The sequence below is a fragment of the Orbicella faveolata genome, unplaced genomic scaffold (genome assembly GCF_042242905.1).
Source record: "Orbicella faveolata isolate gen_17 unplaced genomic scaffold, um_ofav_v1 contig_24, whole genome shotgun sequence".
Lineage (NCBI taxonomy): Eukaryota > Metazoa > Cnidaria > Anthozoa > Scleractinia > Merulinidae > Orbicella > Orbicella faveolata.
The window spans coordinates 12277096-12304273 of record NW_028301552.1 but is presented as its reverse complement, the minus strand read 5'-3'; the positions used below and the strand labels follow the sequence as shown (position 1 = coordinate 12304273).

Below are 27178 nucleotides of genomic sequence, written 5' to 3'. Positions count from 1 at the left end.
AACTTAAATATCACAAAAACGACTCAAAACTAGAGAAGATCTCAAAGAAAACATAGGAAAGCCAAGAAGGGACATGGATGGACAAAACTGGAGAAGATTAAAATGGATTGCATTTGGGTACATTTAAAAAAACGTCGGCCCACCTTTTTTCAAATTTATATCAGTTTATATCAAAATCTCATTTACACAGCTGCAAAATCATTCTCAGTTGTTATGTGGCCGTGATTTTGCAAATGAAAGACTTTTGCTCTGCCAATTTGACGTTTAGAGCTCATAATTAACAAAATTAAATAAAATTACCTAAAATAGCGTGATCTAGCCCCTTTAACTTAGCCGAAAGGCCTGCCAAGCTCTACATCAATGGGGAAGATCTAAAGAGTAGGCGGGCGAAATCAAATCAAACCCTGATTCAAACTACCTAAAACCCCGTCCGCAGTACGTCGGAGGAATTTGATAACGGAAGTTTCACTCTGAAAACGCGCAAAATGTTTTCCGTCCACACTACGCCGGAAAACGAATTTGAAAACGCAACAATAACCGGTCATTTTAAGAATGCAAAAACAAAAACCGATTCTAGAGACCTTTCGGAAAACGAAATGATATGCGACCACTGTAACTGTCAAGGAGTGAACTGGTCTTCCCATGAGGGCACGACCGTTTCCCGACGGCTCCCGAGTGTTTGCGCTCTACGAGGGCTGGAGGGAATACACCAGACAGACCAACACAATGAGAAACTCGGAAAGAAATTTCTCCATCGGAGGATAACTTAGTTATTTTTATAATCAAGAGAAAAAAACTCATGCGCGAGTCTTATCAAGAAGGGGAGGTGGCTTATATTCGGAAGTAATAGTTTGCTTACAAGTAGATGGGTCTATAACGGGAGGGGCTTATAAGCGGGAGGGCTTAATAGCTGGAGGGCTTAAAAGCGGGAGGGCTTATAAGCGGCTGTTTACGGCAGTCCTACATGGAAAATTTAACCAAACAAGAGAATGCGCGAAGCATGAGAAATTTTCCACCCCTTCTGCCCCTCTAAAACCACTTCCCATTCCAGTTTCAATCTGGTTAACCAAGACCGCCGAATGAAGGCTCAAGACGTATGTGTACAGAGGTTTTCTCAATCAGTATTAAAATATTCATAAATCCCAGCAGGAAAACTCTGGACATTGTTGCTGCACGCGCGAATTTGAGTTTTTCCAAATTGGACCGCGCGAAAATTGGGGCGAGGGCAAAAAAATGGGATAAGGGGGAGGGTGTTATGGATGGTTCCTTCTTCTCTTCCGAAAATACGGCAGGCTTGTGACGCAAGCGACGACAATGTCCATATTCTCACTGGTAGTTCTATTTTTCGTATCAAGACCTTCGATAATGTCGGCAGGGTTAGACAGGTGCTTCATTGTAAACGTGATCAAACTGAAAATCATTGTTTCAAAAGTTCATTTACAACCAGTAGGCATGTTCTGGATGTATTTTATTACTGCATCTTGAGCCAAGAGCAACTAACGTGAGTTGAGAACACGACGAATGACTTAAAAGATGAGTTGGAGCGGTTTTCAGTTGAGTGTTAAAAGTAATCCGGCAATTACTTTGGTCAAGTTGGTTTAACTACGGTTTGAGATTGGCTGAGTAGTTGGTTTTGATTTTGGTTTTACTACACTCAATTGAAAATCGCTCGAAAACTAAAACAAACAGCTTGGCTTGCAGAAAACAAAAACGAAATTGCCTTCCTATGGAAAGCTTCTATTGATTCCCTGTTCACAGCAAACTTGTAACAATTAGAAAGGTTTTCCTGTTCACTCACTTTACTTAGGAAAATGAAAGAAAGAAAACTGACACTGACTAAAATAATTCTACAAGCATCATAAGCACACCGTTTGCAAAACTCTTATTTCAAACTACGAGTACTATTCAAACTAATCACGTTCGCAATGCCTCACTTGCCACTCTGGCGCTGACCAATAGAAGCAGAGGCTCTGGGACCAAGAGTGCATTATCGTGAGAATGCGCTGAAGAGTCATATTTTCGTTTGGATTCAAAGTTTTTTTCTGCCTAATCTACTCTCACTTTCCAGTACTTTTGTCTTCTCCATCCTTACAAGGTTAGCATTTAACAGAATGGGCTAAATTAAAGTGCGATGCCCCCTTAACTGGCCTCGCGTAAGCCTGGCAAGTTTGCTAGTAATAATGAAATTTATATCAATCTTACATTTACCTAAAAAACTGGAATACAAAGATTTAGATATAAAGAAATTTATCCACAGTTTAAATGAGTATTCTAAAATTCACAGTAAAGATAATTTAACCAACGCGCGATTACAATGCATCTTGTTTAAAATTGTTCATAGTAACGAAACCATTACGTGTAAACATAGTATTAATTAGAATTAAGTATAATAAATAACCCTAAATTGATATGACAGTGATAAAAACCTGTCCAGATAACATAAAAATGTCGTCTTTTAACTCTAGCTGAAGTATTTCCAAGTCGATCCCCGCTAAACAAGCCCGAGTTAGCCCATGAGTTGTTCGTTTTCGAAATTTGATTTTCTCACCTTTGCAGACAGGTAAATGCGTTTTTTGCACGAGTCTTTGTCATATTATTTAACAAAACACGTTGCTATTTCAAACGAAAGAAAAACGAGTGGTTCGCCATTATCTAAAAGTGACTGAGGCGTTATGACAGCTTTCAGTGGGTTTTCCAAAAGTTTCCGCCAATCAAATGGTCAAATGATGGCACGCGCAATCCACTTGACATCTCTGCCAAAACAATTGACAGCGGAAAACCCAACAAAATGATGTCAACTAGGACAACTAGTAAGGGTTTTTGAATAATGCTGAAGTGAAGTTTTACACCCTACAATGGCATTTTATGCGAAGCAGAGCGCTTTAGGAGAAAGACAATTTCTAATAAATTCCACATCACTAAAAACAGTGAGAAAGGTTGAAGCCTCGACATCAAGAGAAAAAACTCGCTTCGCTGATCGTTCAGCATTTCTCATGACTGCAGTTGCGAGAATTTGACAATAAGTTACATTCCAATTCAAACGTCTCGTCTGCGGGATCGACTTGGCTAAGTAGAATTAAAACCTTGATATTCTAAAAATCCACAGAACATTTTACACAGGATATATATACTAGACTTTCCACGGCAAAATCGACTGGGTAATTCAAAGCTGCGATAAAAAAGGAATTCGCAAATCAAAGCGGTCTGAAATTTTCTTCCTTATTTAACATTAAAATCAAAAACTATTTACTTTGATTGAAGTTTAACTTCGTTTTTTAAGTACACGACAAACATTTCAATTTTTACTGTACTTCTCACATATATATCCATTTATTGGTTCCCTAGTGTGCGTTGTCACGCAATGCGCCTCCAGGAGACTTGTTGCGTGACAAGTCATGTGGTTGTCCGGGAAACCGGAACGTTGGTTAGAGTCACGCCCAATCTAAAAAATACACGGTTGCTTGATCACATTCTAAAAAGATAAAATTTGTTTAATTTTTGGAATAAAATTTCAAATTTTCTTCATCTGTTGCTGTTCATATCTATGTACAATGTAAAGTTAAAGCTGCTATTAAACAAGGCTATCGCTCACGAAATGAGGGTTGACGAAAGAAAAGTCCTTAAATTCCTCCTGGTTAATATTTGCGATGATGTTTTTGTCCGTCAGCGTCAGTTTCGGCTCTTCTCTTGTGAAATCAGTGTCGAAATTTCCAACGTCTGTTCTTGATCGCTATCAAGACCAAAACAAAACAAAACACACGTTAACCGGGAAACAGCATTCTTCAATTATGACTCGCGAGGAACCGTCTAGTCCATTTCCTGAACTCTCAATTCCCCGTGCTATGTAAAAACACTGGGGTGGGGAGGGGGGCGGGGGGAAGAGGTAACCCTTACGTGGGGCGGGAAAGGGAGATTTCAGGTACTAGGACTAGAAACCGTCAACATGTCTGGGGCATTATTGATGACTAGACCTGACGATATATGAAGGGAAAGCTTTGGAAAAGTAACGCCTCGTTAGCGCGCAAATCTTCCCCGAAGCCCCACAAAAGTCCGTGTAAGGGGCGGACCATTTGACTTTGGAGGGAGGGGTGGTGATTTTGAAAAACTATCCTGCAAACAAACTTATACCAAAAAAAAATTCACGCACACGACCACTGCTGAAAAAAAATTCACGCACGTTCATCGAGCCGGAAAAGAGCATGTTACACGGAGAAAAAAATATCACGCCTACAAAAAAAAAAAAAATCACCTGTACCAAAATCACCCACACGCAAGTCGGCGCATGGTTTTCACCGTTTGGCCACCCAACTCAAGTCAACGCAAGTTGAGTGACGCCCATTAACCTATTATTAGCCAATGACGTACAGGATATGTCTGCCTTGAAATGGTTTTTTTTTTTTTGCGATTTGCATGTACTAGTGAGGGATCTCTCGGGTCCGTTTGGCCACCCAACGTAAGTCTCTACGCAAGTTCGAGTTGCGACTACTTGCGAGTCCGTTTGGTCAGGGCTTAACTGCTGCACTATACCTGAAGCAATTTCTGGAAAGGACATGATGCACAATTCATGCCCGCAAGGCTCTTACGCCATTAGAGTACACTTTTATTCAAGAAATTAATGAGTTGCGAATTTGATTTGCTTAAACGGTGTATAACTGCGATTTTCTGGCTTTAATTTCACCATTACTTATTGTGTGCATAACTGCCATGATCAATCATGTCTTCATATCTTTCTCCGCAGTACAAATATATTGATCTTTTCATATATCCTAATAACGGAGGCTTTCGACAAACGATTGAGAATAAATATCAGCGATAATAATTTCGAATGACGTTTCGATGACTCGTTCATTATTTTCAAATTCTCAAGTCAGGTTCCGATGAGTTCTTCATATATTGAGCATGGGTGTGAAAGTCTCGTTGCATGTGGTTAAAAACTCTACAATGTGAAATGTAGAGAGTGTTAATTAAGTACTAAATAGTTTTGCTTTAATTGAGTCAGAATGAGTGTTCAGTTTAGGTTTCTTTTCTTGGATGAAGAGCATTTCGCAGATTAAGCATTCAAATTTCCCGCGACATTTCTTCAAGATGGTAAATTTTTCGTGAAGATCTTTGTTCTTCTGATTGTGGGCGTCACAGGTGTTTTCCAATAGCTGAGTACTTGTGTTTTTCACTTATGATTTGACAATGTCTCCGCAACCTTTTTTTTTTCACATCAACTGAGCAAATTCTGTGACGTAATAACCGCCTTATTAACGTAACCAAAGTAGTTAGTTAGAATCACACGCGTAAAATTGGAATACGTCAGTAGAAAGACGAAAGGCTAAATTAAATAACAGCCTAGGTTCTCGGCGCCAAAATCAGGTTCAATCAAAATGAAAAGAAGATTCAGCATCTATGAAGGGAATAACAGGAGATTTAGCACGTTAGACGGAACTCCACTCAACCCGCAAGATCCCGAGGGCGTCCCCTCCCATCGATGCCTAATTCTGGATCAGAGCTTCGAAGCTTTGAAATCCGCGCGTTCTTCGACGGAAGCCATGAGAAGAGTAAAGCAGGAGATGGAACGAGTAGTGAACACGGAGGGCAAGAAAAACCAGCAGTACAAAGCGAACGCTTCGGAGTACACAAGCTTCTCTGAAGAGATTGATCACACCAATCACGGAATGAACTCACTGATGAACATTTCTACAGATCACACGGGTTACACTACTCCTCAAGAGAGCGAAAATGCTGGACAAACAGAAGATAGCCAAGATTGTGGGCAGATACAGAAACATGGTGAGGTCAAAGATGACACATGAAAAACATTATATAACTGCATAAGTACTTTAGTTTGTTAAAGGAGCTCAGTCACGGTTTGTACATTTTGAAAAGTTTACCCTAAATTTTTCAAATTCGTCGTTTGCAATCCGTGTCAATATTCGCCATCCTTGACCATCCTTGTTCCTTTATGGTTTATCATTATCTCTTTGATGTTTTTCTATCTTAGTTAACTGTTATTTTCAGGTTTCCTTCCATTTAAAGGAGATTTTGTACGTGGCCAAAGCAAAAGACAAAACACCCCGACTGAGATCCTTTAAGATAGAATTTCTGTTTTTTGATTTGCACACGAGACACCTGGAGGGTGTCGTGGGAAAAACAATAAAGCACATCAACTTTAACAAACTCACACTAATAAAATAATGTCGACACATCCGCTTTTCTCAAAGCCGACAAGCAAAACCCAAGAATCTTGAACTATTCTTTTCAAGCCACGTGTTAATAGAGTGCGCGCGCCGTCAGTAAGCGCGCGCGGCCCTCAGGGAAACATGTCCGCGCGTGGCTATTCTCTTCTTCCTTTGTTTCCGGAGATTTGCGATTGAACTTAGTTTTACAGTAGGATGAGTTAGAAACGAGGAATTACAATTTGATCGGGAATTGGTTAAAAAAAATGTTAAATGACTAGACTGCACATTACACGTCCGCGGACAGACTTAGAGTATAAATTGCCTTATAATCCATCAAATATTTTCGCTCGCACGCGACTGGTCAAACCGCGCTTGACCGAACATGTCCCAGCTAAAACTGAGGAATATCCGAGTAATATTCCCCAATTCGTGTGTCGCGAAAAATATTTGAAGGATAATAAACACAGCAGCCTCCATTTGGCTTTAAAAAATTTGCTCAAGTATTTGTCCTTGGACATCATCTGTTCATCGATCTTCACAGTTCGCTTTTTTTCTTGGAACAGATAACGTCGGCGGACAAATATCCGAGCAAATTTTTGCACCAAATGGAAGCTATTGTTTATTTACTAATGAACACGAGAGACAACGTTCAAACGAGTCGCTGTTAGCAACACCTTTCATCTCACTCTTGCGTCAAAGGTTAATGCTACTGGCAATTTCTACTCACTATTTTTGGTTTAAAGGGCGGCACGACTTCTCTCGCCTCTAACTGGATCCAGTCGATTTCTCTAAAGAAGGGATGTTCCAGAATGCTTTGCTCCCCGCTGGCTGTGCAGCCGAGCCTTTTCATGCTATTTTTCGTCATAAACTGCAAAGTAAGCAAACAAAGTGAAAAACATTCAGACTGTGCTAAATGATAGCTGCTTCAAAAAGTTTAAATATAACTTAATCTCAAGCTGAGCGATACCATGAAATTCGGTATCCGAGAGGTAATCGAGTGCACGGTTTCCGTCAGACAGGCTGTCCGCTATCTATAAGGCTTGAGCTATTTCTAAGCGGTCGATGATTACAAAAGCAACCCGTCACCACCCGGCTAGGTCTCGTCCTGCCACTATGTCAAGGGTTTCAATGAGGGTTTTTTAAACAGGAGGGCATCAGGATATGACATCCGGGCAGAAAATCTACAAAGATAGGGGGGTCCGGTGGCATACACCCCCGGAAAATTTGAAATTCCACTCTTGTAGAGATGGGTTTTCCTGCAATTCAAATTCATCATCACCTATGGATTTGCTCGTAGTTTTGCCTCATTTAACTAAGAGTGGACTCTCATGCAGAACATTTGTTTTCGCAAATATGCATCAATGGGTGAATTTGCTCCACAATTTGAAGACACAAGGGAAATAACGCGTACTATAACCAGCAAAATCGTGGTTTCTTTGACCTAAAATAAGCTTGACAACTGTTTGGAAGATTGTTAGACAGTCTCCTAAAGAAGACAGGAACAGCACTATGTTAAACATCGATGTAGCAACCGGGCAAAGTTCTGTTCAAAACCGGTCAATTTTTGCGGCACCCAGCCCTTAATGCTACCCCTGCTATGGCAGTCATTTTGCTGGTAGGTGGGACGTTATAACGTCTATTGATATTGCGTGACTACCGTCAGAGTAGTCACGCAACACGTGATTCTTACCCCTTTTAGTATTGAGACAGCTTCTTTGGAAAGCCACACAGGATACAGAACATCGTCGTGAAGAATGGACTCGAAAAGGTCGTCTTCGTTATCAGCTTCGAACGGTGGCTGTAACAAGTACAATGAAATCTTAACAAAATTGCAAGCACTGAAATATGATTGATCATCGCAGTTATACACACAACTTAAGCAAGCTGAAAAAATTCAGGTCTGAACGAGATTTCAACCCACGACCTCTGCGATACCAGTGCAGTGCTCTACCAACTGAGTTATCAAGCCAACTGGGAGCTGGTCACTTAGTGAGTTCGTAATATACCCGCCCTTTCTTTTCTTGGTTAAATGCTTGGCTCCGAGGTAAAACGAAAACCTAATCACAGCATTTGCACAGACCTTAAAAAACAAACATGACTTGAGATGCGCGCGCCATTGATGACATAGCTACCCAAAGTACAATCAAAGGAAAAGTATAACTACTCTCCAAAGGCAGTCCAAAAGCAATTGTTTTATTTGCTCTGTCGTTACTTTTGGTAGCAAATGAAAACGGCTATGGACCAATCGTTTGCTCAGTCGGAATCCGATCTTCGTGAATCGACTGAGCTTACGAGTTTTCAAAAGACGTTGCGAGACGCCGATTGGTTTATTGGATTCTCTGTGTCCTTTGTGATTGGCTAGAGGAATTACTTAAGTTTATCGACACTCAATCCTCCGTAGGAAAAAAAGATGGCACCTGTACATTTTACAAGAATACCATGCGAACTTCACACAGTCCATAAACGACATAGTGTACGCTAGGTTTGAAGATGTTAGAACTTTTCCGTACGTTTCTATGAGTAAATGGTAAATGTAACAGTCGCCATCTCCAGTCGCCATTTCTTTTACCTACGGAGGAATGTACACCGCTCTATTACAAGCGAAACTTAAAACGAATCTTTTGCTAACCTGTCCTGCCATCATCTCGTACATGAGAACTCCCAGCGCCCACCAGTCAACAGAGAAGCCATAAGGCTTTTCTTGAAGAATCTGAGAAGAATAAAATTAGCCAGATACTATTGATTATGTAAAATCTTCCTTTTATACGCAAGAGGAGACTGAAGCTCAGACGTAAATTGTTCACAGCCTCTATTTTCTCGTATTTTTATTCGATTCGATCGTTGAACACGCGGATAGAATTGCGAGAGAACTGGACACCATTGCAAAACGGGAGAATTGACAGGGTAGGGGGCGGGGAACGAGAAAATTTTTGGGTCACATCGCTCGCTTCCCCTTTTGTTCTATTTTTAAGTTGGGAGGTAACTGGCCCCGTGGGAAACAGTGAGTCTTATTCCCCTCGACCCTCAATGTTCCCCTCGGCTTTGCCTAAAATGACTGGCCCTTGTTTCCCTGTACCGGAGGTTGCCCTCCTCAGGGAAGTGGCGGGGGGAGGGGGGGGGGGGAGTGCAACTGATTTGAAACTCACCTCAGGCGCAATGTAGTCCGGAGTTCCACAAAACGTGTTTGTATATCCACCAGGAGTCATTCCTTCCTTACACATTCCAAAATCAGCCAGCTTGATGTGGCCATCTTTGTCTAATAGCACGTTATCCAATTTTAAATCCCTGTTGAAATATTCAAACAAGCGCTCACTGTCATCCATCTTAAGGAGGACGTGACTCAAGCCAAAGCAACTAATCCGTCAATCAATGTTGCGAAATTAACCAATCGCAACGAAAAATTAAGGGCGGGAAACATTTTGGGTTTTACTTCAGCTGCTTACCTATATATAACTCCATGCCTATGAAGGTATTGAAGCGCCAAAACAACTTCTGACGCGTAAAACCTAAATGAGGAATTGAGATCAAAAATTCCGTCATCAAGAATAGAATACATCAAGTAATTCAGAAAAGATAATGAACAAGACTGATATTGTTGGTTAAAACTTGCGTACCTAGATCTTCTTTCATCGAATTTTCTTGCTTTTTGAATTTGAAACATCAAATCACCTCCATTGACATACTCCATCACAAGAAACAGTCGATCCTGAAAAAAATAATAATCAATTAATTAATTAATAATTAATAAACATCCTGTCAACTGCCAAGTCAATACATCCCATTGGTAGGGACGGACCAGTATTTTTCTTTGACGGGGGTGGGTTGGGTAATTTCCAAAAAAAGGTTCCTGCACAGCAAACACGGCTGGAAAAAAAATAGACACTCGCACAAGGGGAAACAAGGGATAAAAATTGAGCACGTGCTTTCTACTATCCAGGTCCTCCGTTTGACTTTAAAACAATTCTTGTACAAGCTACTGCCCACCAAAAAAAATACACAACCTAACGATGAGACGATTTTGTAACGATTTCCGACCACTTTCCGATGATTTCCAAAGAATCTTCAAAAGTTGCACAAGGCCACACAAAGGCCACACAAAGGCCACACAAACGTTGCGAACATTTTCTGAAAATTTCTGAACACTTCGAGAAAGATCCGAAGATATTTCGATCATACGCCAACAAATGTAAGTACGGTTTAAGGGTCAAGCATGATATCAAAGAAGTCAACGATATCTTTACTAGTGAGGATATGGAAAATACGCCACTTGAGTTCCCGACGTAATTTTGTATAAATTTTACGAGTGGTGTATTTTCCATTATAATATAGATACATTGTAGGACCCTGCGCGCGCTCTGATTGGTCAAAAACACATGTTTTATCAGAGTATAAAACAGAAAAAGCGAGTTTTATTGCTTTTCGCCACATTACCTCTATATCATAAAGCAAATGAAGAAGCCTAAGCCGTGTATTACACTGTGATAAAACACTTCGGACATTTGAGAACACTTGAGAAATGTAGAAAACACTCGCCGGCGACTCGTGTTTTCTACATTTCCCTCGTGTTCTCCAATGCCCGTCATGTTTTATCACAGTGTAATACACGGCTTAGGCTTCTTTATTTGTAAACTAAAACACCCATCCCTATATAATAAAAAAAATTATCCACCGCTGTTTGGAAGCTGGAATGAAGCGCCGTGAGATATGGGTGACCTGCTGAGAGAGCCAATACTCGTCTCTCAATCATCGTGCACTCTACGTCATCATCTTGTAGAACTGTCTCCTTCTTCAAGATCTTTATGGCATAAATTTCATCTGTGTCTTTTCTTTCAGCTAACAGGACCTGGCAAAAGACAGAATCGAAATTCCAAGGTGATGAGACTAAAAAGACAAGAGGCACCCAGGAGACTTCTTGAGCATTACTGCATTTATCTATTTTCCAACAGAGACGTTCAAAGTCGATTAGCAGGCACTTGAAGAGGGGGAGGGGAGTAATTCCCAGGGAAAGTGTGCAGGGACTTCAAGAGGGTGGAGGGGATAATTCCCTGGGAAAGCGTGCAACAACTTCAAGAGGGGGAGGGGAGTAACTGCCAGGGAAAGTGTGCCGGAACTTCAAGAGGGGGGAGGGGATAATTCCCTGGGAAAGTCTGCAAGAACTTCCACAGGGGGAGGGGAGTAATTGCCAGGGAAAGTCTGCAGGAACTTCAAGATGGGGGAGGGGAGTAATTCCCAAGGAAAGTGTGTAGGAACTTCAAGAGGGGGAGGGGAGTAATTCCCAGGGAAAGTGTGCAGGAACTTCAAGAGGGGGGAGGGGATAATTCCCTGGGAAAGTGCAATCAGCAAGGGGGGTACATGGAATTGGCAATTTAATTTTCTTCACACTTTTTCCTTCCGAGTCCAGTAATGAATCTCATGTTATTAATATTGCAGCTGCTAGGGGGTAGTGGGACTAAATCTAAATCTACATTGTCGTGCATCAAATGAAGAAAAATTTTTTGTTTTGGGGGGGGATATTCATTTGTTTTGGGTGTGAACTCACATCTTTATCTGCACCTTGCTATTGCTCTTTACAGATTACTCCCTTTGAAAAAAATTTTTCTGCCACCCTGCGGTGATGAGAATTGTCTAATTAACAATTAGATTAGGAGCTTAAGATTTCTATCGTGTGATAGTTGACACCCTCATCAACTATCACGCATAGAAATCGAGAGTGAATAATCTAATTGTTTTAGTACAACTCTATTTGTCGTTCAAAACTTTAGCTACATCCTCTTCACAGACACCTCGAAAATGCAAAGAACAAGCAAGAATTCTCAAGAGCATCATCACAATGTCTGAAATGGGCCAACAAACTGCCCATAACTTCCAATTCCCCCACAGCATAGAAAATATAACGCCTAATCACAGGTCAACATTGAAACTGAAATAATTGGATACTACCTGCCCCTACCAAACATGCATCTTCACTTAAATTAGCACCAAATTTTCCTTTGGTAAATTAAAACATGTCTGAAATTAGGAAAAGAGAATTTGAAGAGATCACCTTGCCAAAACTGCCTTTTCCTAGTACTTTAATAAATTTAAATTCCGACAAGCCAAACTTTTTCTGCCGTCTCCTGGCTCCTGGGGAAGCCTCCAGATCATCAGGTTTTATGGAGAGTGAATCAAGAGAGCTCACATCGTCACTGTCATTCTCCTGTGCGTTTATTAGCGTCATCCGTGATGAGGAGCGATCATAAGGTATCATCGTGTTAGATCCATTGTATTGGATTGAAGGCTGTGAAATGGAGATACAGTTTAGTAAGTCAAGTAAAAGAAGGTACATGGGTATTTGAAGGCAATGGCTATTTTATGAAAGATGCCTGATTGGTAAAACATTGTCATGCGTTACTACAGATCGTGACAGCACCCTGGGGTTTTTTTTTTCCCTGTTTTCAAAACTAATAAATAATGGATTTCCAAAATATCATGGTAAGTTTGCATACAAGCCAAGTGACCCATAAGGCCAGTGCTTATACCCAGTTTCTGGGTGGAGAGAGGCGGAGAGAGAGAGAGAGAGAGAGAGAGAGAGAGAGAGAGAGAGAGAGAGGGGGGGGGGGGGTCACTGTGAGAGCAAAGTGACTTGCCCAAGAACACAACACAGTGTCCTCTGCCAACGCTCGAACCCAGACCACTCGACCCAGAGGAGAGCACACTAATCAAGAGGCCACTTCGCAAACACTAAACTATCATATGGCACTTGCCATAAAATACTCTTAGATTACCCCCCCCCCCCCACCCACCCACAGCTAACTCATCATATTCAAGTATACAGACCTTTTTCACTCTCATTGATTCTGATAGTTTGTTTCCTGTAAGTCCCATGCCTTTTAAGACATCTGCCATCTCTTTGGAATTAACACCACAGTTATTTGCTACATTCTTGTGACATCTTTTATGGACATTCAGTTTGCAAGCTGATGAAGAGAATGCAGTGTTACTAGTAAGTTTATGTCACCCTTTCTGGGCATGCCCTAAGGTAGGTACTCTGCATTCGAGCCCAGTGGTCCATCAGACCAGCTCTCATCTCCCCTTTCAGTGGCTTGAAGCCACTGAGAGCATTTCTACACCTTCCCTGGATGGAATGCTAGTCCTGTGCAGGATTGCCACTTAACAGTTAATTCCTCAGTACTCATTCATACTCCTGGTCGATGATAGGCACCATTAGAGTAAAGTGCCTTGCACAACACAATGACCCTAGCCGGGACTTAAACCGAGACCACTCATTCCAGAGCCAAGCAAGCTAACCATTAGGCTTGTGGCTACTGTGCCTGTCGCAAGCTCATATTTAAACAAATTATCATGATGGTCAAAAAAAAAGAATTTTAAAAATGTCATTTGAAAACTGCACAAGAAATAAAATTGGGATTATTCATTTAAGATAATGGCATACTAGACAACCTTCTCTTTTTCTCGTTACTTGTCAGTGTCTAGTTCACAACACAAGAGGCTTAAAAAATCTATTCGTAAGTGAAGGGATAACATACCTGAACATTGCATTCCCTGTCTCAATAGACCATACAGGAGTGACCCACAGTGGTCACAGAAAGTTGGTCTCTTGTAATTGTGAACTGCAAATCTGTGAGGCATGTCAACTTTGAAACGCAGAGATCCAGAGCTTGACCGTCCAAATGCACTCTGAAAGAAAAAGCAATTGACTGAGTGAATGAACTTACATCTATTATTTATGTGTTCAAAACTATCTAGCTGAGAGGTAACACTCTGTTAATATATAAATGAAGCTCTAGTGTATATTAGCCGTAGTGTATTGTGGTTCTAGTGTATAGTAACTCTTCTGTAATTTTATGTAACATTGTAGTTAAATATTGTGACTGAAAAACCTACATTGGGAGTTGAATTAAACATATGTATGTATAGGAGAATAAGAATGAAAATACCTGTGACATCAATGTACATGAACTACAACAATATCTATTTACAGGATCAACAACGAAAGAGTTGCCTAGGTGGTAACCCTCGCATCCATCTTTTGGAAAACCCAATAGCTTATGGCTCCTTATCTACTTTTTTTCAAAGACTTTAGGCTATTAATTATTCATTCTCTGAAGGTACACAATCAGTCATTCTTGACATGCAAATATGGCCCTATCCAAAAGTCTGTGGCCAGACTAGCAGATTATGGATCACTGACCAGATGTCCGAGAAGCAGTTTTGGATGTTTTAGCTGGCAAATAAACATGGCAATTACGACAGGTCTGCTGGGTTAGCAGTATCACAGAAAATCTATTTTCTTTTCCATGCTCATTCTCATCAGTTTGGACTAGTGAAACATCATAAAGAATTGCTAATTTGAACCCTTCAACGTAGGCACATGTAGTGGGCAAGTTGCATGCATGTATAAGCAGATCATTTATCATGGATGTAACAAACAGAGACATTAGTTCTTTCGTTATCTACCTTTAGTTAATATAAGACAGTCTTGACATTTTAATTCAGTGATTTTGGATAATTTGATAATAATTCCACAACACATCATGGAATTTTGTGATTTAATGGGTCTTGAAACCATGGTAGAGACTATTAGTAGGAAAATTCCAAGTAAAACATTCAAGTTAAGAGTAAAGGTAACTAATAAGCTAAGTTTGTTTTTCTATTCTTCATGAGTTGAGGTACAACACACTTAATAGCTTGTCTCAGGGGGTCTAGAACAATTTGGCAATTGTACATCAAATAAAGTACAAAACTGTAATTACGAAAACTGCATGCAGATGAGGACTGTGACGTTGTAGAGATTAGACGTTGTGTGAGCTACCTTGCTTTATAAAAGATTAATTTTCATACATATTTATTAAAATTGTGACGTAAAATTTCTTCTATATCCAAACAATGGTAAATTGTGGAAAATCATTTATCTCTAAATTTCATGTAACAAGGTACTCATCAACTGATGAACGAATATAGAAGAAGAACAGCAACTGAACTAAATCTTATTCCTAGCCATTTATTTTGGTGTAAAGCAAAATATATTTATTTTAAGCTTCATCATTCAGCAGGTGTAACACAGCACAACTTTGGAGCACCAGTTTAAATAGTCATAGATAATTCATTTCATGAGTTGAACTACAGACATAAATCAGAAGTCTTGGCAACTAGTTGCATGTTAAAAATTCTGCACAACATAGGACAAAAACCCTGACTTTTATAAAAGAAATTCAAGAAAATAAAGCATACCATCTCAATCAGCACATAAGTTGGGCAGCATTTGCACTTAGCCTTCCCTTTATAGAGAGGTTATTGATGTAATATTTATCTTGCATGTTTTTGTATATTTGCCACTATAAAGTTCAGTACATAACTAAAATTAGGTATTAAGTAGTAAATGACATAAACAACTTGATCATCTCAAAGGGTGCAATATAATGACTCTGAATACGGATTCAAGTGATTGTGACAGCAGTGCCTCTTGAGTAAGGAAGCTCTGATTTCATCTAAATTTGGTGATGTTAACACATGAAAGATGAAATATTGACATACTGATTGTTTACTCAGCTGGTCGTTCAACACGATTCCCTCTTACAAACTGAGAGTCAAATATACATGCTTTAGAACTCCAAATGTCTGAAACACTAATATCATTGCCTGGCCACCGCCCAAAAAAACTCTTTAAGGGTACTGCTTGCAATGAGATTCCTAACAATGCGCAGAGGTGCAATGTATTTCTAAGCATCACACTCAGACAGCAAGTGATATGAGCCACGACTATGACTTTTTGTAAGCTTAATACTGGTCTACAGGTTAGTGTGTCCACGGACGTACTCAAGAAATGCTAGCAAGTGACTGTGTAAGTAATGTACCCTGGAGAAATCAATGATGCTCAAACATTGCTTGCCATATGGTAAATGGCATTTATTTTATAAACATATTTTATTATGATAGGTCTTTTGCAACAGTTGACTACACCTATATGAATTTCAGAACTGGAGAGAGCATGTTTTTCATACCCAGCAAAACAAGTTTTAGACCAATGCCATGTAAGCTTGAGATTTAAAGATGATTTGAATAATGCAAAAATAAGAACTCAAGGTTTTGGATGGAAGCAAGGAAGCTGCAGTGAAATCACTAATAATAATATTCCAGGCATGAGGCTGATAGCTATGGACATTGAGGCATATTTCTGTGACTGCCAATTATTTAATAAAGTGAGTTTTTCTCGTATGTTAATTGCTTCATAAATTGTTCACTTGGGCAAATGTTTGACGTCCGCTTTCAAAATCCTGACTCAATAGCAGACATAAGTATACATGAGTCTTCCACAATCAATTATCATCAATCAAGCATATGACTGTATTTACTGTTCCTAACCATGCAACAGTGAAAACTTGGATAACCAGTATTAACAACAAGGTTTTGAAACCATCTGTAAAGAAAAACCTAAACCATGTACAAATGTTTTCCTTTGGTACCCAAATTAGCGAAGTTAAAAAACTCTACAAATCAGAAATTAAACAAAATAAGATCATCAAGATTTGTAAAGTTTGTATGCAATGAAAAATATCTAGCATAATCACGATTAATTCATAACAATCATATCAAATATATAAACAGATCCTTGTTAATACCTTTCCCTCATTTGTGATAACATCCTGGGAGTCTTGCTTTTCACCGGGACATTGATGGACTACGTCCTTATGGCATCTCTTGTGAACGACACAAGTACAGACTACAAACATTAAAACAAAAGAAATTGTTTATGAAAATTAATGATCACTGAAAGTGCAGTGCAACTACTCCAGCCAAGGTCACGCAAGCAAATTTTTGTCAAACGAAAGGCGGATAATGCTATCCACTGGATAAATCACTATCCAATGGAAAGCATGGTTTGTTTTGTTAATACTCATCCACTAGATAGCGATTTATCCCACGGTATAGCGATATCCAGCATTCCAACAACTGGGCCCTGACCAATAACGTTTGCATATCAAAACAATAACAATCGCCACAACTTCATTGTTTCTGTAGTATCGAGCTCGCTCAGACTGATAATTTGTGGGAATTCTACTGTGACTTCCAAGGCTTTCAAGGGTGGATTAATTGACAGAAATTTGTTGGACAGCCTTAATTTAAGAAGTTGAAGTGTTAAAGATGCCACTTGAGACACATTGTGACTGGTAAAAAATGACATGCTCCAGTTAATAACGTGAAATCATAGAAAACTAGCCGTAGTACCATTTTGCCATTTTGTGGTTTGAACACGCGCCTTGATGAACTCAGTAGCATACTCAAAGATCATCTCTTTTGCCATTTTGAGGTTCTTCTCTAATAACATGCATGAAAAAGATGTCCCCTGCATTCCCCCTAATAGGTTGAATTCCATGACTGTAAAGATCATTGTTCAGTTGATAAGTATATGTTACGTCAATTAGCAATGTTTTTGTTTCATTCTTTTAATCAAACAATCTTTGAAGGCAATTGTTTCTTCAATCTTGTACTCCCAAACTTTTACTGGTCTTTCACTGGAAAGAAAGATTGCTTGTTTTTGGAAAGAAACATCCTAAATACCATAAAATCTCACATTATAAGCCCCCCTCCTAATATATCATTTCAGATATAGCCCCCCCCCCCCCACCCCAATATAAGCCCATCTAATGTAAAAGTGCATTCCTTTTGCATTTCTTTACAAAGATCAAAATAATATTTAATTGATAGTTATAGGCCAATTGAGTAATATGGCAACAGGGAACTCTAAATGTAATGGTGTGTTAGTTTTAATTTGTTTCTCAGATACATTTCATCTCATCATTCCGAACCATTTCTTTTTTTATTCCGCTTATATGCCCCCCCCCCCCCCCCCCCCCCCAATATAAAGCCCACCCAAAACCCCTTATGAACTTAAATAAGTCCAGGGTGCTTTTACGTGGGATTTTATGGTAGCCTATAAGAAGCACTCCAGTCAGCCTAAATATCCCTGAATCGACAGTGATTAGCTCTAAGAAATTGTGAGGGTTAACCCTTACAGTGCCACTTTATTATTTCACCATTTTTTAAACACTCCTTTCAGCAAGTGCACATTCATGGTTAATGTGACAATTTTGCTTTTAGACATGCAAGCAAACTGACTGATCATTATTAAACTTAATCATACAAATAATAAAATAAAATAAAAAATTTACTTAACATTGGATTTCAGAAGCATGTAATATTTGTAAGTACTTTGTGACATACCTTGGCACTGATAGCCTTGCTTATTAATGACGCCCCTGCATAAAAATAAGAATGAACCATTGCATCATTCAGAATCCACAATACCCAATATTCCCATTGTATGGCCAACTGGCCCACAGTGAAACAATCTCGTTCCCAGAGTCTTTGTTCCCCTTGACCAGTGGACGGAAAACAAGAGCTCTGGGAGCTACCATTTTGAAATAACCGAATTTTCTGCCCATCCAGTTTCACTGCGCAGTGTGCATCCATGGCACATGCCTGAAATGGTTGCTCCCAGAGCTCTTGTTTTCTGACCGCTGGTCAAGAGGAACAAAGACTCAGGGAACCAGATTGACAGTGAAAGGAAGAATTCTGATTGGTTCCCTGAATGCCGTCAGAACACAGATTGTGAAGATGGACTGCTCAGGCAAGGCTATGGTCTTACTAACCATGAAACCTTGGGTACCCAGCACTTAAGCTTACATGTATATGAAAAAAGTAAGTTTCTCTAGTCACTCAAAGGCAAAAGGTAGTGTTGCCTGTAGCACCCGGGCACTTCTAGAATGCAGCACTGTCAAGAATACATTTCAAATGGCAGATTACTTTTTCAAAACAAGCACAAAAAAAAGCAGTGTGTTCTTAAAGGATCCAGCTATATTATGATATTTTAAGTCATCATTTCTCATGACAAAAACACAATAAAATAATAATGAACCAAAAATAAAAAGGATGCTAAATAACTGAAGAAGATTACGATAGATTATAAACAACACACTTGAAAAAAAAATTCAGCCAAATATTTCAGGCTGAACTGTCCAGAACACAGCTCCATTAATTAGAAAACTTTTTCCCTTCATGTTGGGGAGGGGGGGGGGGGGCAGTAATGAAAGAAACTGTGACAAATGGCAATAAATTCTCAACTTACACAGGTGCAAGTGCTTACTGAGAATGGATGATAAGGATGCAATAATTTATCATCACAGTTTGAGAAGTAGAAGACTGGTCAATAATATTTTTTGCAGAATTAGCTTGCATATTTGGAAACACTGCAGTTGTTTTTACAAGTTTATAGACCTCATCTGCAGCTTGGTCCATAAACTTACAAAAAAAGTAAAAAAAAGAATTCGATCAATGGTTCGATAAACAGACCTAACACCAGTTCAAAACCATAAACTGAAAGCGAGACACAATGAGGAAGATTGGACCCTGGATCAAAAGGTATGGATTTTGATCCTGGCCAGAGTCCTTGTCTTGCATCTAGATCTGTACTCTTACAGATGGGGACTGCCAGAAAGTTAAGGCAATGTTGCAAAATGCTAGGGGGCAGGGACAAGAACCTACATGTACAATGCAATTTAGAATCTCAACGAAAATGACTCCTAGATGGTTAAAACAGTCTGCTAGTAAATGAAGTAACAGAAAATGGACCGATAAGACTTACATGTAAGTAACATTTAAAACACTTTTCTTCTCTCAAAACTGTGACTTTTTATATACACTGTACCCCTCAGAGGTAAAGATATGCACAAACAAACTGCACCAAAACGACTGGCATTCAATTGAATCTACATGTAAGTGACGAGTGCAACAAGACTGTTAGAGCTACGTGAAAAATATTAATCGTTTAAAAAGATCAAGTGATTTGATTGTTCTACAACTTCAACTTACATTTAGTAAGTTTTGCATTTCCACTGCCAGTTGGACACAGTGGATAGTGGCAATACAAAACCTACCCACCACAATTAAATTTCCACTTCCTTGTGGCCACAAAATAATTTGAATTGTAATTACTGAGAAGTTTGGCCACTGCTTTATAATCTAATGAAAATCTGACTATTATGATTAGTATCAATCCAATATTCTGCGTTGCATACAAAACCTACCAACCCAAGGCTGTGCTCTAGAAGCACCCAGGTGCACTGGCGAATAACTTTTCCCTTTGGGTGACTGGAAACACTCACTCTTTTCATATAAATGGCACCCAGGATTTCATGGTTAGGAACCTTTGGGAACCTCGAAATTTTTCTTAGACCACAGTCTTGCCAACTACAATTAAATTTCCACTTCTTTGTGGCCACAAAATCATTTGAGTTGTAATTACTAAGAAGTTCGGCCACTGCTTTATAATCCAGAGTGAAAATCTGATAATAATGTTATGAATGCAATATTCTGCGTTGCATTAAGATCTTACCCTTACAAGATAATGAACGCAGACATTATAACTTTGGAAAATCAAATTCAGATGGATGAAAGGCAGTCTAGGTATTTTTTTATTAACAATATGGGGCTTAACAGCTTTTAGAACCTTAAGAGTGGCAGCATTTGTGAAGCTTTTAATTGCCAAAATGATCGAGATGTCCTCTCACTAATCACTTCAGCAAACACAAATTTATTTGTTCACCTGCTAGAGGCTAACGAATTTCAATTCCTCAAGCTATGGTAATAAAGCCCAGTATTAGCATAAAATAAATACTCGGCATGATCCAATTTGAAGCAGCAAAGATATTTTGAATAATGGACCAGATTCTGCAAACAAATTTGAACAACTGTTCCAATCAAAATTTTTCCAATTAGCTACCATTAGATAATACAGAATCAGCCATGTTAAAATAGCAACAATCCATTCAACACACTACTTCTTTCTCTCATTGCCTAACTGTCAACAGCAATTTAAGTTAATCTTCATATCAAACAGGTGCAAATTTTTTTTTATTCACAGGAAATACTGAATAAATTATTTTTCCAAAAAAAATTCAACAAATCATCCTCAGCTCTTTTTGCCTTTTAACGAGTAAAATGTTTTCACTGAAATCAGTAGTATTATATTTTAATACAAGAAATAAACACCCTGTCAGTAAAATTTACAAGTTCTTAGGTGAACAGATAGAATAATGAAAGAAGGACCCATAAATTTTCAGCACCATTTAGAGATATTTGGCTTATATTTTGACCATGTTTCCGTGTCTTCTAAGATGTGAGCTTCACAGCTAAGCAGACCAAAAGTAAATCGAAATTGAGTCGGACTCCATCTTGCTTTTTAATCTGGCTTTCCTTCCACATTCACTGAATCAGTCAAAAAAGATGATCTTAAATTCACTTTTAAGTCCAATTTTAGTATTCTCAACATCCCACTTCCCATACTGGAATTCCACTACCAAAAATAAGTAATTCAAGCTTATTTGATTTGGCCAACTTCAAGTCAGCCTTGTAAGACTAAATATATTAGACTTAGTGTTTGCTCAAGCAATATCCTCTGCTGTGGCTAACAAGGAATTACTAAAAAGTACGAATTTAAAGACATCTCATCTTTGATATTCCTTCGACACACTGTAAAAAGTTTTAAAACTGTTTAAAAACTGTGAGATTGACACTATAAAATATATTTCACTAAAAATATATAAATACACAACTGATGAGGCCAGTGTTTTGGTGAAACATATTTTGCTAAAGGGCATGAAGGCAACAAAGTGCAGTTTCCTAATTGCACGTAGGAAAATCCTTGTTAATAATATTTGCCTTATTAGCATAATCGATACAGTTTCTGATGGAGCTACAAAAAACATTAGTTCTGAATATTGAAAGGGCACAGCACGATTAACTGTCCCAAGGAATTTGAGCCCAATGTACCGAATACTTTTTGCACAACACAGGTTTTAAAACTCAAAAGTTTACAAAGTATGCATGAGTTCATTAATGCTTTTGACGCCCAGAAATTTTGCAGTTGTTGAAATCCAATATCTCCTTGAAAATTACACCCAAAGAGCCAAAAATTTCACCAACTGCTAAGTTTCACAAGCTCTTTTGTAGTCAATTCATGTCTAGTGTGATGCCTTCTCTGCACAAAATCTTACGCTAATGAGGAAAAATGTAAACAATGACGTCAGCAAAGATTCACCTATTACGATGCATTATCAAATTCATTGCCAAAATACTAACTAAAGTTCTGAGAATATTCAAGATTAACTTCAGTAGACCCATAACCTACAAAAAATTCCTGAATGGAGGGCTTTATATATTAGTTTACAGATTTTTAACATTACCACCATACATAACATTTCCAAAAACATCATTTCATTAAACTTAAAATATGCACCAGTTTTTATCTAAAGAGCATTTTTTTTTTTGGAAAGGTTGATTAAACCAAAGGTAGCTTAAAGAGCCATAATCTCTTCCAAAACTGTTGAAAATGCAGGTTTGGAGCGTATTTTGTTGTTCAGTTCTTGTCCCAGTTAGACTAAATCTGGTATTTGTTGTATATGCACATCTGTGTCTTCACAAGCAAAAAATAATTGCATAACAAATGCAATGCACCATCATTGAAAACTACACTTAAAGTAGACATTATATCGTCATTCCTCTTCAATATTGTTGCCTCCATTGGCCACAAGCTTTCTCAGAAGACACTGATGATTTACCAGCGATAGATTTAGCTTGTAATATACAAAATGTAGTACCTACTCTGAATGTTTTTAAAAACACCATTTTCCCTATCAATCACAGAGACTTTTTTTCCATAATGCGTATCAAGTTGTTATGCTCTAGGTTGTGACTAAATAATGTCTAAAGTATGACATTTTCTTATTGAAGTAGATACGCCAGCAACTACTTATTTCATTGGCTGCAGACGAACAATGAGAAGCAATGTACGTTGACATGATGATCTGCCATCACTGCGAGAGATGTGAAATAATTGAAAACCTTTAGAATAAAAATACTTAGACTTCCTCTGCTACAGGTATAAACAAATGGAACCAAGACAAGGTTTTAATGCCTTTCTGTCAAATTTGACCTGAAATTTCCAACATAGAAGTACAAAGACAGTCAAAACTGATTGTCATTCTCAGACTACCTTTTGCATAACACAAATATTGATTAGGAGAAGTTTCAATTCCAGTATTTTCTATGGACTCAAAAGAAACTTAACGATCATTCAACAATCACCGAGCCTCAGTTTTTAAGGTCAGGTTACAAACACATAGATGGAACGGCTCCATCATTTTTCAAATGCGCCTAGCTAGAATCAACAGCTGACAAAAATATTTGCAAATAAACAACCACCAGACATTTTGGTGTTTCAAGTACCGGTATAGGATATGACTGATATTTAACTAAAAACATGATATTTTTTAAAACACAACCTTGTATGCACTTAACAAGCTTTCTGCTCATAGTTTATGGTGGATATCTTAACAATGGTACAGGCAAACCTTTTTTCGCAAGGCACCTGCGAAGGATGAACTTGTAAATTGTGCGCAACTCCTGAACTTTTTTTCCCCATTAGATTTAACTACTTACAATAATTTCCATGATAATTGCCAAAAATTGGGAGCTGGTTACAACCGATTCATTTAATGGCAAGGAGCATATTGAAAGTTTATAACACTGCAGCCTCCTAAAAATTTCATAAGTATACACTTGTTCCCTTATGAGAAAAAGTGGTTGAGTTATTGATTGACAAATGAACCAACTAGATGTCAAAGTAACTTACTCATTAAAATAAAAGTGGAGTTTGAATTTTCTTTTGTTCTATGCGGATGTGAACATGCTGTTCAAGAGATTGTAAATCTTCTACTTTTCTCCATATTACTTCAATGGCTTGGCAAATTTGTTTACAGTTAATCTTACAAGACATAGCATCAAGTTTGTTTGGCCTAAATATGTATATTCAAAAGGTAACGAAATTTCACATGTAGTATTTAATATAGTAAAGGCTCCTATTTAAAATTGATCAAACATCTTATCAAAACACGCAACAAAATGAAAATAACATAATGAAAAAGAGGTGTGCATATAAGTTTTTTAAACAATATATTTTTAATAACATGATTTTATGCCTGATGCAAAGAAAAGAGAAAACTAAAGAGTGAACTGTAATCCTACTTATACTAAATGAAAATAAATCCACTGGAACTCGAGTCTTGCAACAAAAACCTATGGAGAGTAACTTTGGGGATATGCTTGTCAAAACGAATAATAAACAGAAAGTTGCTCACTGATCAAGGTTCAACGTATATTCAACAATAATTTCTAAGCCCAAAAAACCACTGTCTCCATGCACAGATCAGCCAACGCTGCACGCAGGAAAAAAGGAAAAACAAAGCCCGATTTTGATATAGATTAATATTTAATAAGTTTAATCTTGTTCGACCAAAACTTCTGCCACCTTTCCATTCTCTCTACTATGCTATTTGCTTGAAAGCACATAATTCGGTCACGTCGACGAGACGATGCGGATCGCGTGCGAATTGAAGAGCCCGTCCATTACTTTATTGCAAGAACGCAATAATATATATATAAATAAGTCACTTTAACAGTCTAGTTTGCTGCTGAAATATAGTATGCACAAAAAAAGCGAGTTCGAATAATGATTAATACACCACGAAAAGGTGTTATGATATTGCTCAGTAAACAAATACTTTCAAAGCTCAAAGAAGAAATGTCAAACGTGCCTTCATAGTGAGTCACAGGGCCATGTCACTCAAGACAACATACGAAAAAAAAAAGCTTTATTAAACTCGGCAAAGCTTCACAAAGGGACAATTTCTGCGGGCAAAAGATCTCACAATGGCATCTGTTCTCGTCGTTTAATGGCTTACATAATATTTAAAATGCAAAAGAACATTAATCGACGCGACCAGCTGAAAAGGAAATACTCGAGTTTGCTTTTCTGCAGTCTCGACACGTTGGCCTTAGCCGAGTCACACATTCACCAAAAGCGCAAATCCCTTTTATTATAAAGCCCTCCACAAAGACACTCAATACAATGCGTAGAAGGCTTAAAGTCGCTCTTACCAAATGAATTCCTTACAATGGCAACAGAAGGTCGGTTGTCTGAGGTACGTTGCCATAAATTTGTGGCCGTTGCTTTGGTGCACTCTTCGCCTCATAGCTCCTCTTCGGCCTTTGATGCCGCCTTCCCTTTCCTTAAAGACTCTCCGATCTCTATCTGTTGGAAATAAACATCGAAACATCACCGTAATTTAGTTACACTTTGCCTGAAACAAGAATTACTTAAATATAAAGCTATTAACGTCCTTCAATCGGCACTTTCACGATCTATAACAAATACTGCCTGTACGAGCACGCGAATAGTAGCTTTTCGACGCAAAGCTGGCATCGCTACGTTCTAATCCGTTTGCTGCAAAATAACCAGTGGTCTGTATTGTTGCACAAATTCTATTCAACAGTCAACAACAAGATAAAGAAAAAACGTACTCTTAAGCAAACGTTACATGTCCAGGGGCGATCACAAACGGTTCGAAACTCGACAAGAAAAATTGAGTATACTTACCCTGAATGGCTGGCTTGAGTTCGATAAAGAGATGAACTTTTCCTTCTGGTTCAAGTGGAATCTGAAGACGCATGATAAAATGGCATTAGAAATAGCCAACCTTGGAACTAATTAAGTCCTTCTAAAGAAAGAGAAATTCAAATAAATTGTCTAGGCCGTACCCAGATATCAGAGGTTCCCGAATTGATGATCTCTTCCAAAGGAACCGACGAATTCGCTACGAACGGATCGGGGGGCATGATTGCGTTGTGAAATACAGTTATTCCTAGCGTTTCTCCATTTTCTATGTCGCTTTCAAACTCCTCGTTCCAAATTGGCGTTGATGTTTTCGGTTTGGAAGAAGTCTGTGCTATAGGAACATCATCCACATGAACGGATACGTAAGGGTCGATAGATTTCACCCTTCTTTGAGCTAAAATCGCAGGTTTTAAGTCAGTCGCTTCCAGCACCTTCAGCCTCACGGAGCCCGTAAAAACCATGTTGTTCTGGAAAGCCCCCGAGCTCGACAACGGCACAGAAACACTCTTAAAATCTACAAAAAGCTCAGCATTTCCCAAACCGTCCACGAAAGCCGAAACAACCAATATTCCACTCGGCTTTGGTAAATGATAACAATATTCTAATACAATCAGAGCGGAAGAAGAGAAGAATTTCCCGGCATTCACAGCCCTCTGTATAAATGTCGGAAATTTACGAGAACCTTCGGGAAAGCACTCCGGCTATTTTCGGCATCTTACGGCTCTTTTCGGTCTGGGTGCGGCGATTTCAGATTCCGTTTGAACGAAAATTGAACAAATATATCGTGCTACATAAACACAGTGCGAGGTTTATCACCGCAGTTAATTGCTGTAAAATTCCTATACTTCAGTCAGATGTGCAGCTCAGAAAGACATTGTTTGACAATAGAAAAATCTTAGATATTTCTCTTTTAGCGTAAAATTGGATTAAATGGGATTTGAAGAGAAAAAAATAATATTTATCACTTGAATTTTGGCTGGTCTCTTAAATTCCATTCGATCCAGGGCCGCTAGAATCAGGGAAGGAAATGAATTGAAACAAAATAAATTTCAGTCAGAAATAAATTGAATCAAACTCTAATGAATTAATATTGATAATCATACTTTGTCTGCAGTGAAAATCAAACTATGCATTAACACTATAAGAACTGGTGAGGACCCCTTTGTCTGACAACATGTCTAATGTAAACTAACGGCTTGAAGGCGTAATATTTTCCAACCTCTTAAAATATCAAACAGGAAATTAAATATAAATGATGATGGGAAAAGAAACAGGACAAGGAAAGTGAAGTGAAATATTTTATTGATTTGTAACTTCTAATCAGGAGCATTACGATAGCCTCTTGGTGGCGAAGTGACGGAAATTAGGTACCCTGTTATTGTTGGCTCTGCTCTGGGTGGAGGTGAAGAACGGAAGAGGTTTCGGCTGACTTCTGCTGGGACCATTTACTATTACATGCGTTTCCTTGTATGGGGATGATTCTTGCAGAAATTTGGGCAAA

At 38.6% G+C, this 27178-nt stretch overlaps 1 protein-coding gene across 1 annotated transcript; it reads right to left on the bottom strand.

The window, feature by feature from the left end:
* Nucleotides 1-1451: 1451 nt before the first annotated feature.
* On the bottom strand, nt 1452-26300 carry LOC110043143 (calcium-independent protein kinase C-like). Its single transcript, XM_020748568.2, has 16 exons — nt 25821-26300; nt 25660-25720; nt 25161-25314; nt 18390-18424; nt 16787-16887; nt 13694-13844; nt 12984-13123; nt 12211-12444; nt 10837-11010; nt 9782-9873; nt 9611-9673; nt 9314-9452; nt 8797-8877; nt 7858-7965; nt 6895-7035; nt 1452-3730 (listed from the first exon to the last, which is right to left on the bottom strand). The coding sequence occupies exons 1-16, from the start codon at nt 26136-26138 to the stop codon at nt 3572-3574; spliced, it is 2151 nt and encodes a 716-aa protein (XP_020604227.2). The 5' UTR covers nt 26139-26300; the 3' UTR covers nt 1452-3571.
* Nucleotides 26301-27178: the final 878 nt, after the last annotated feature.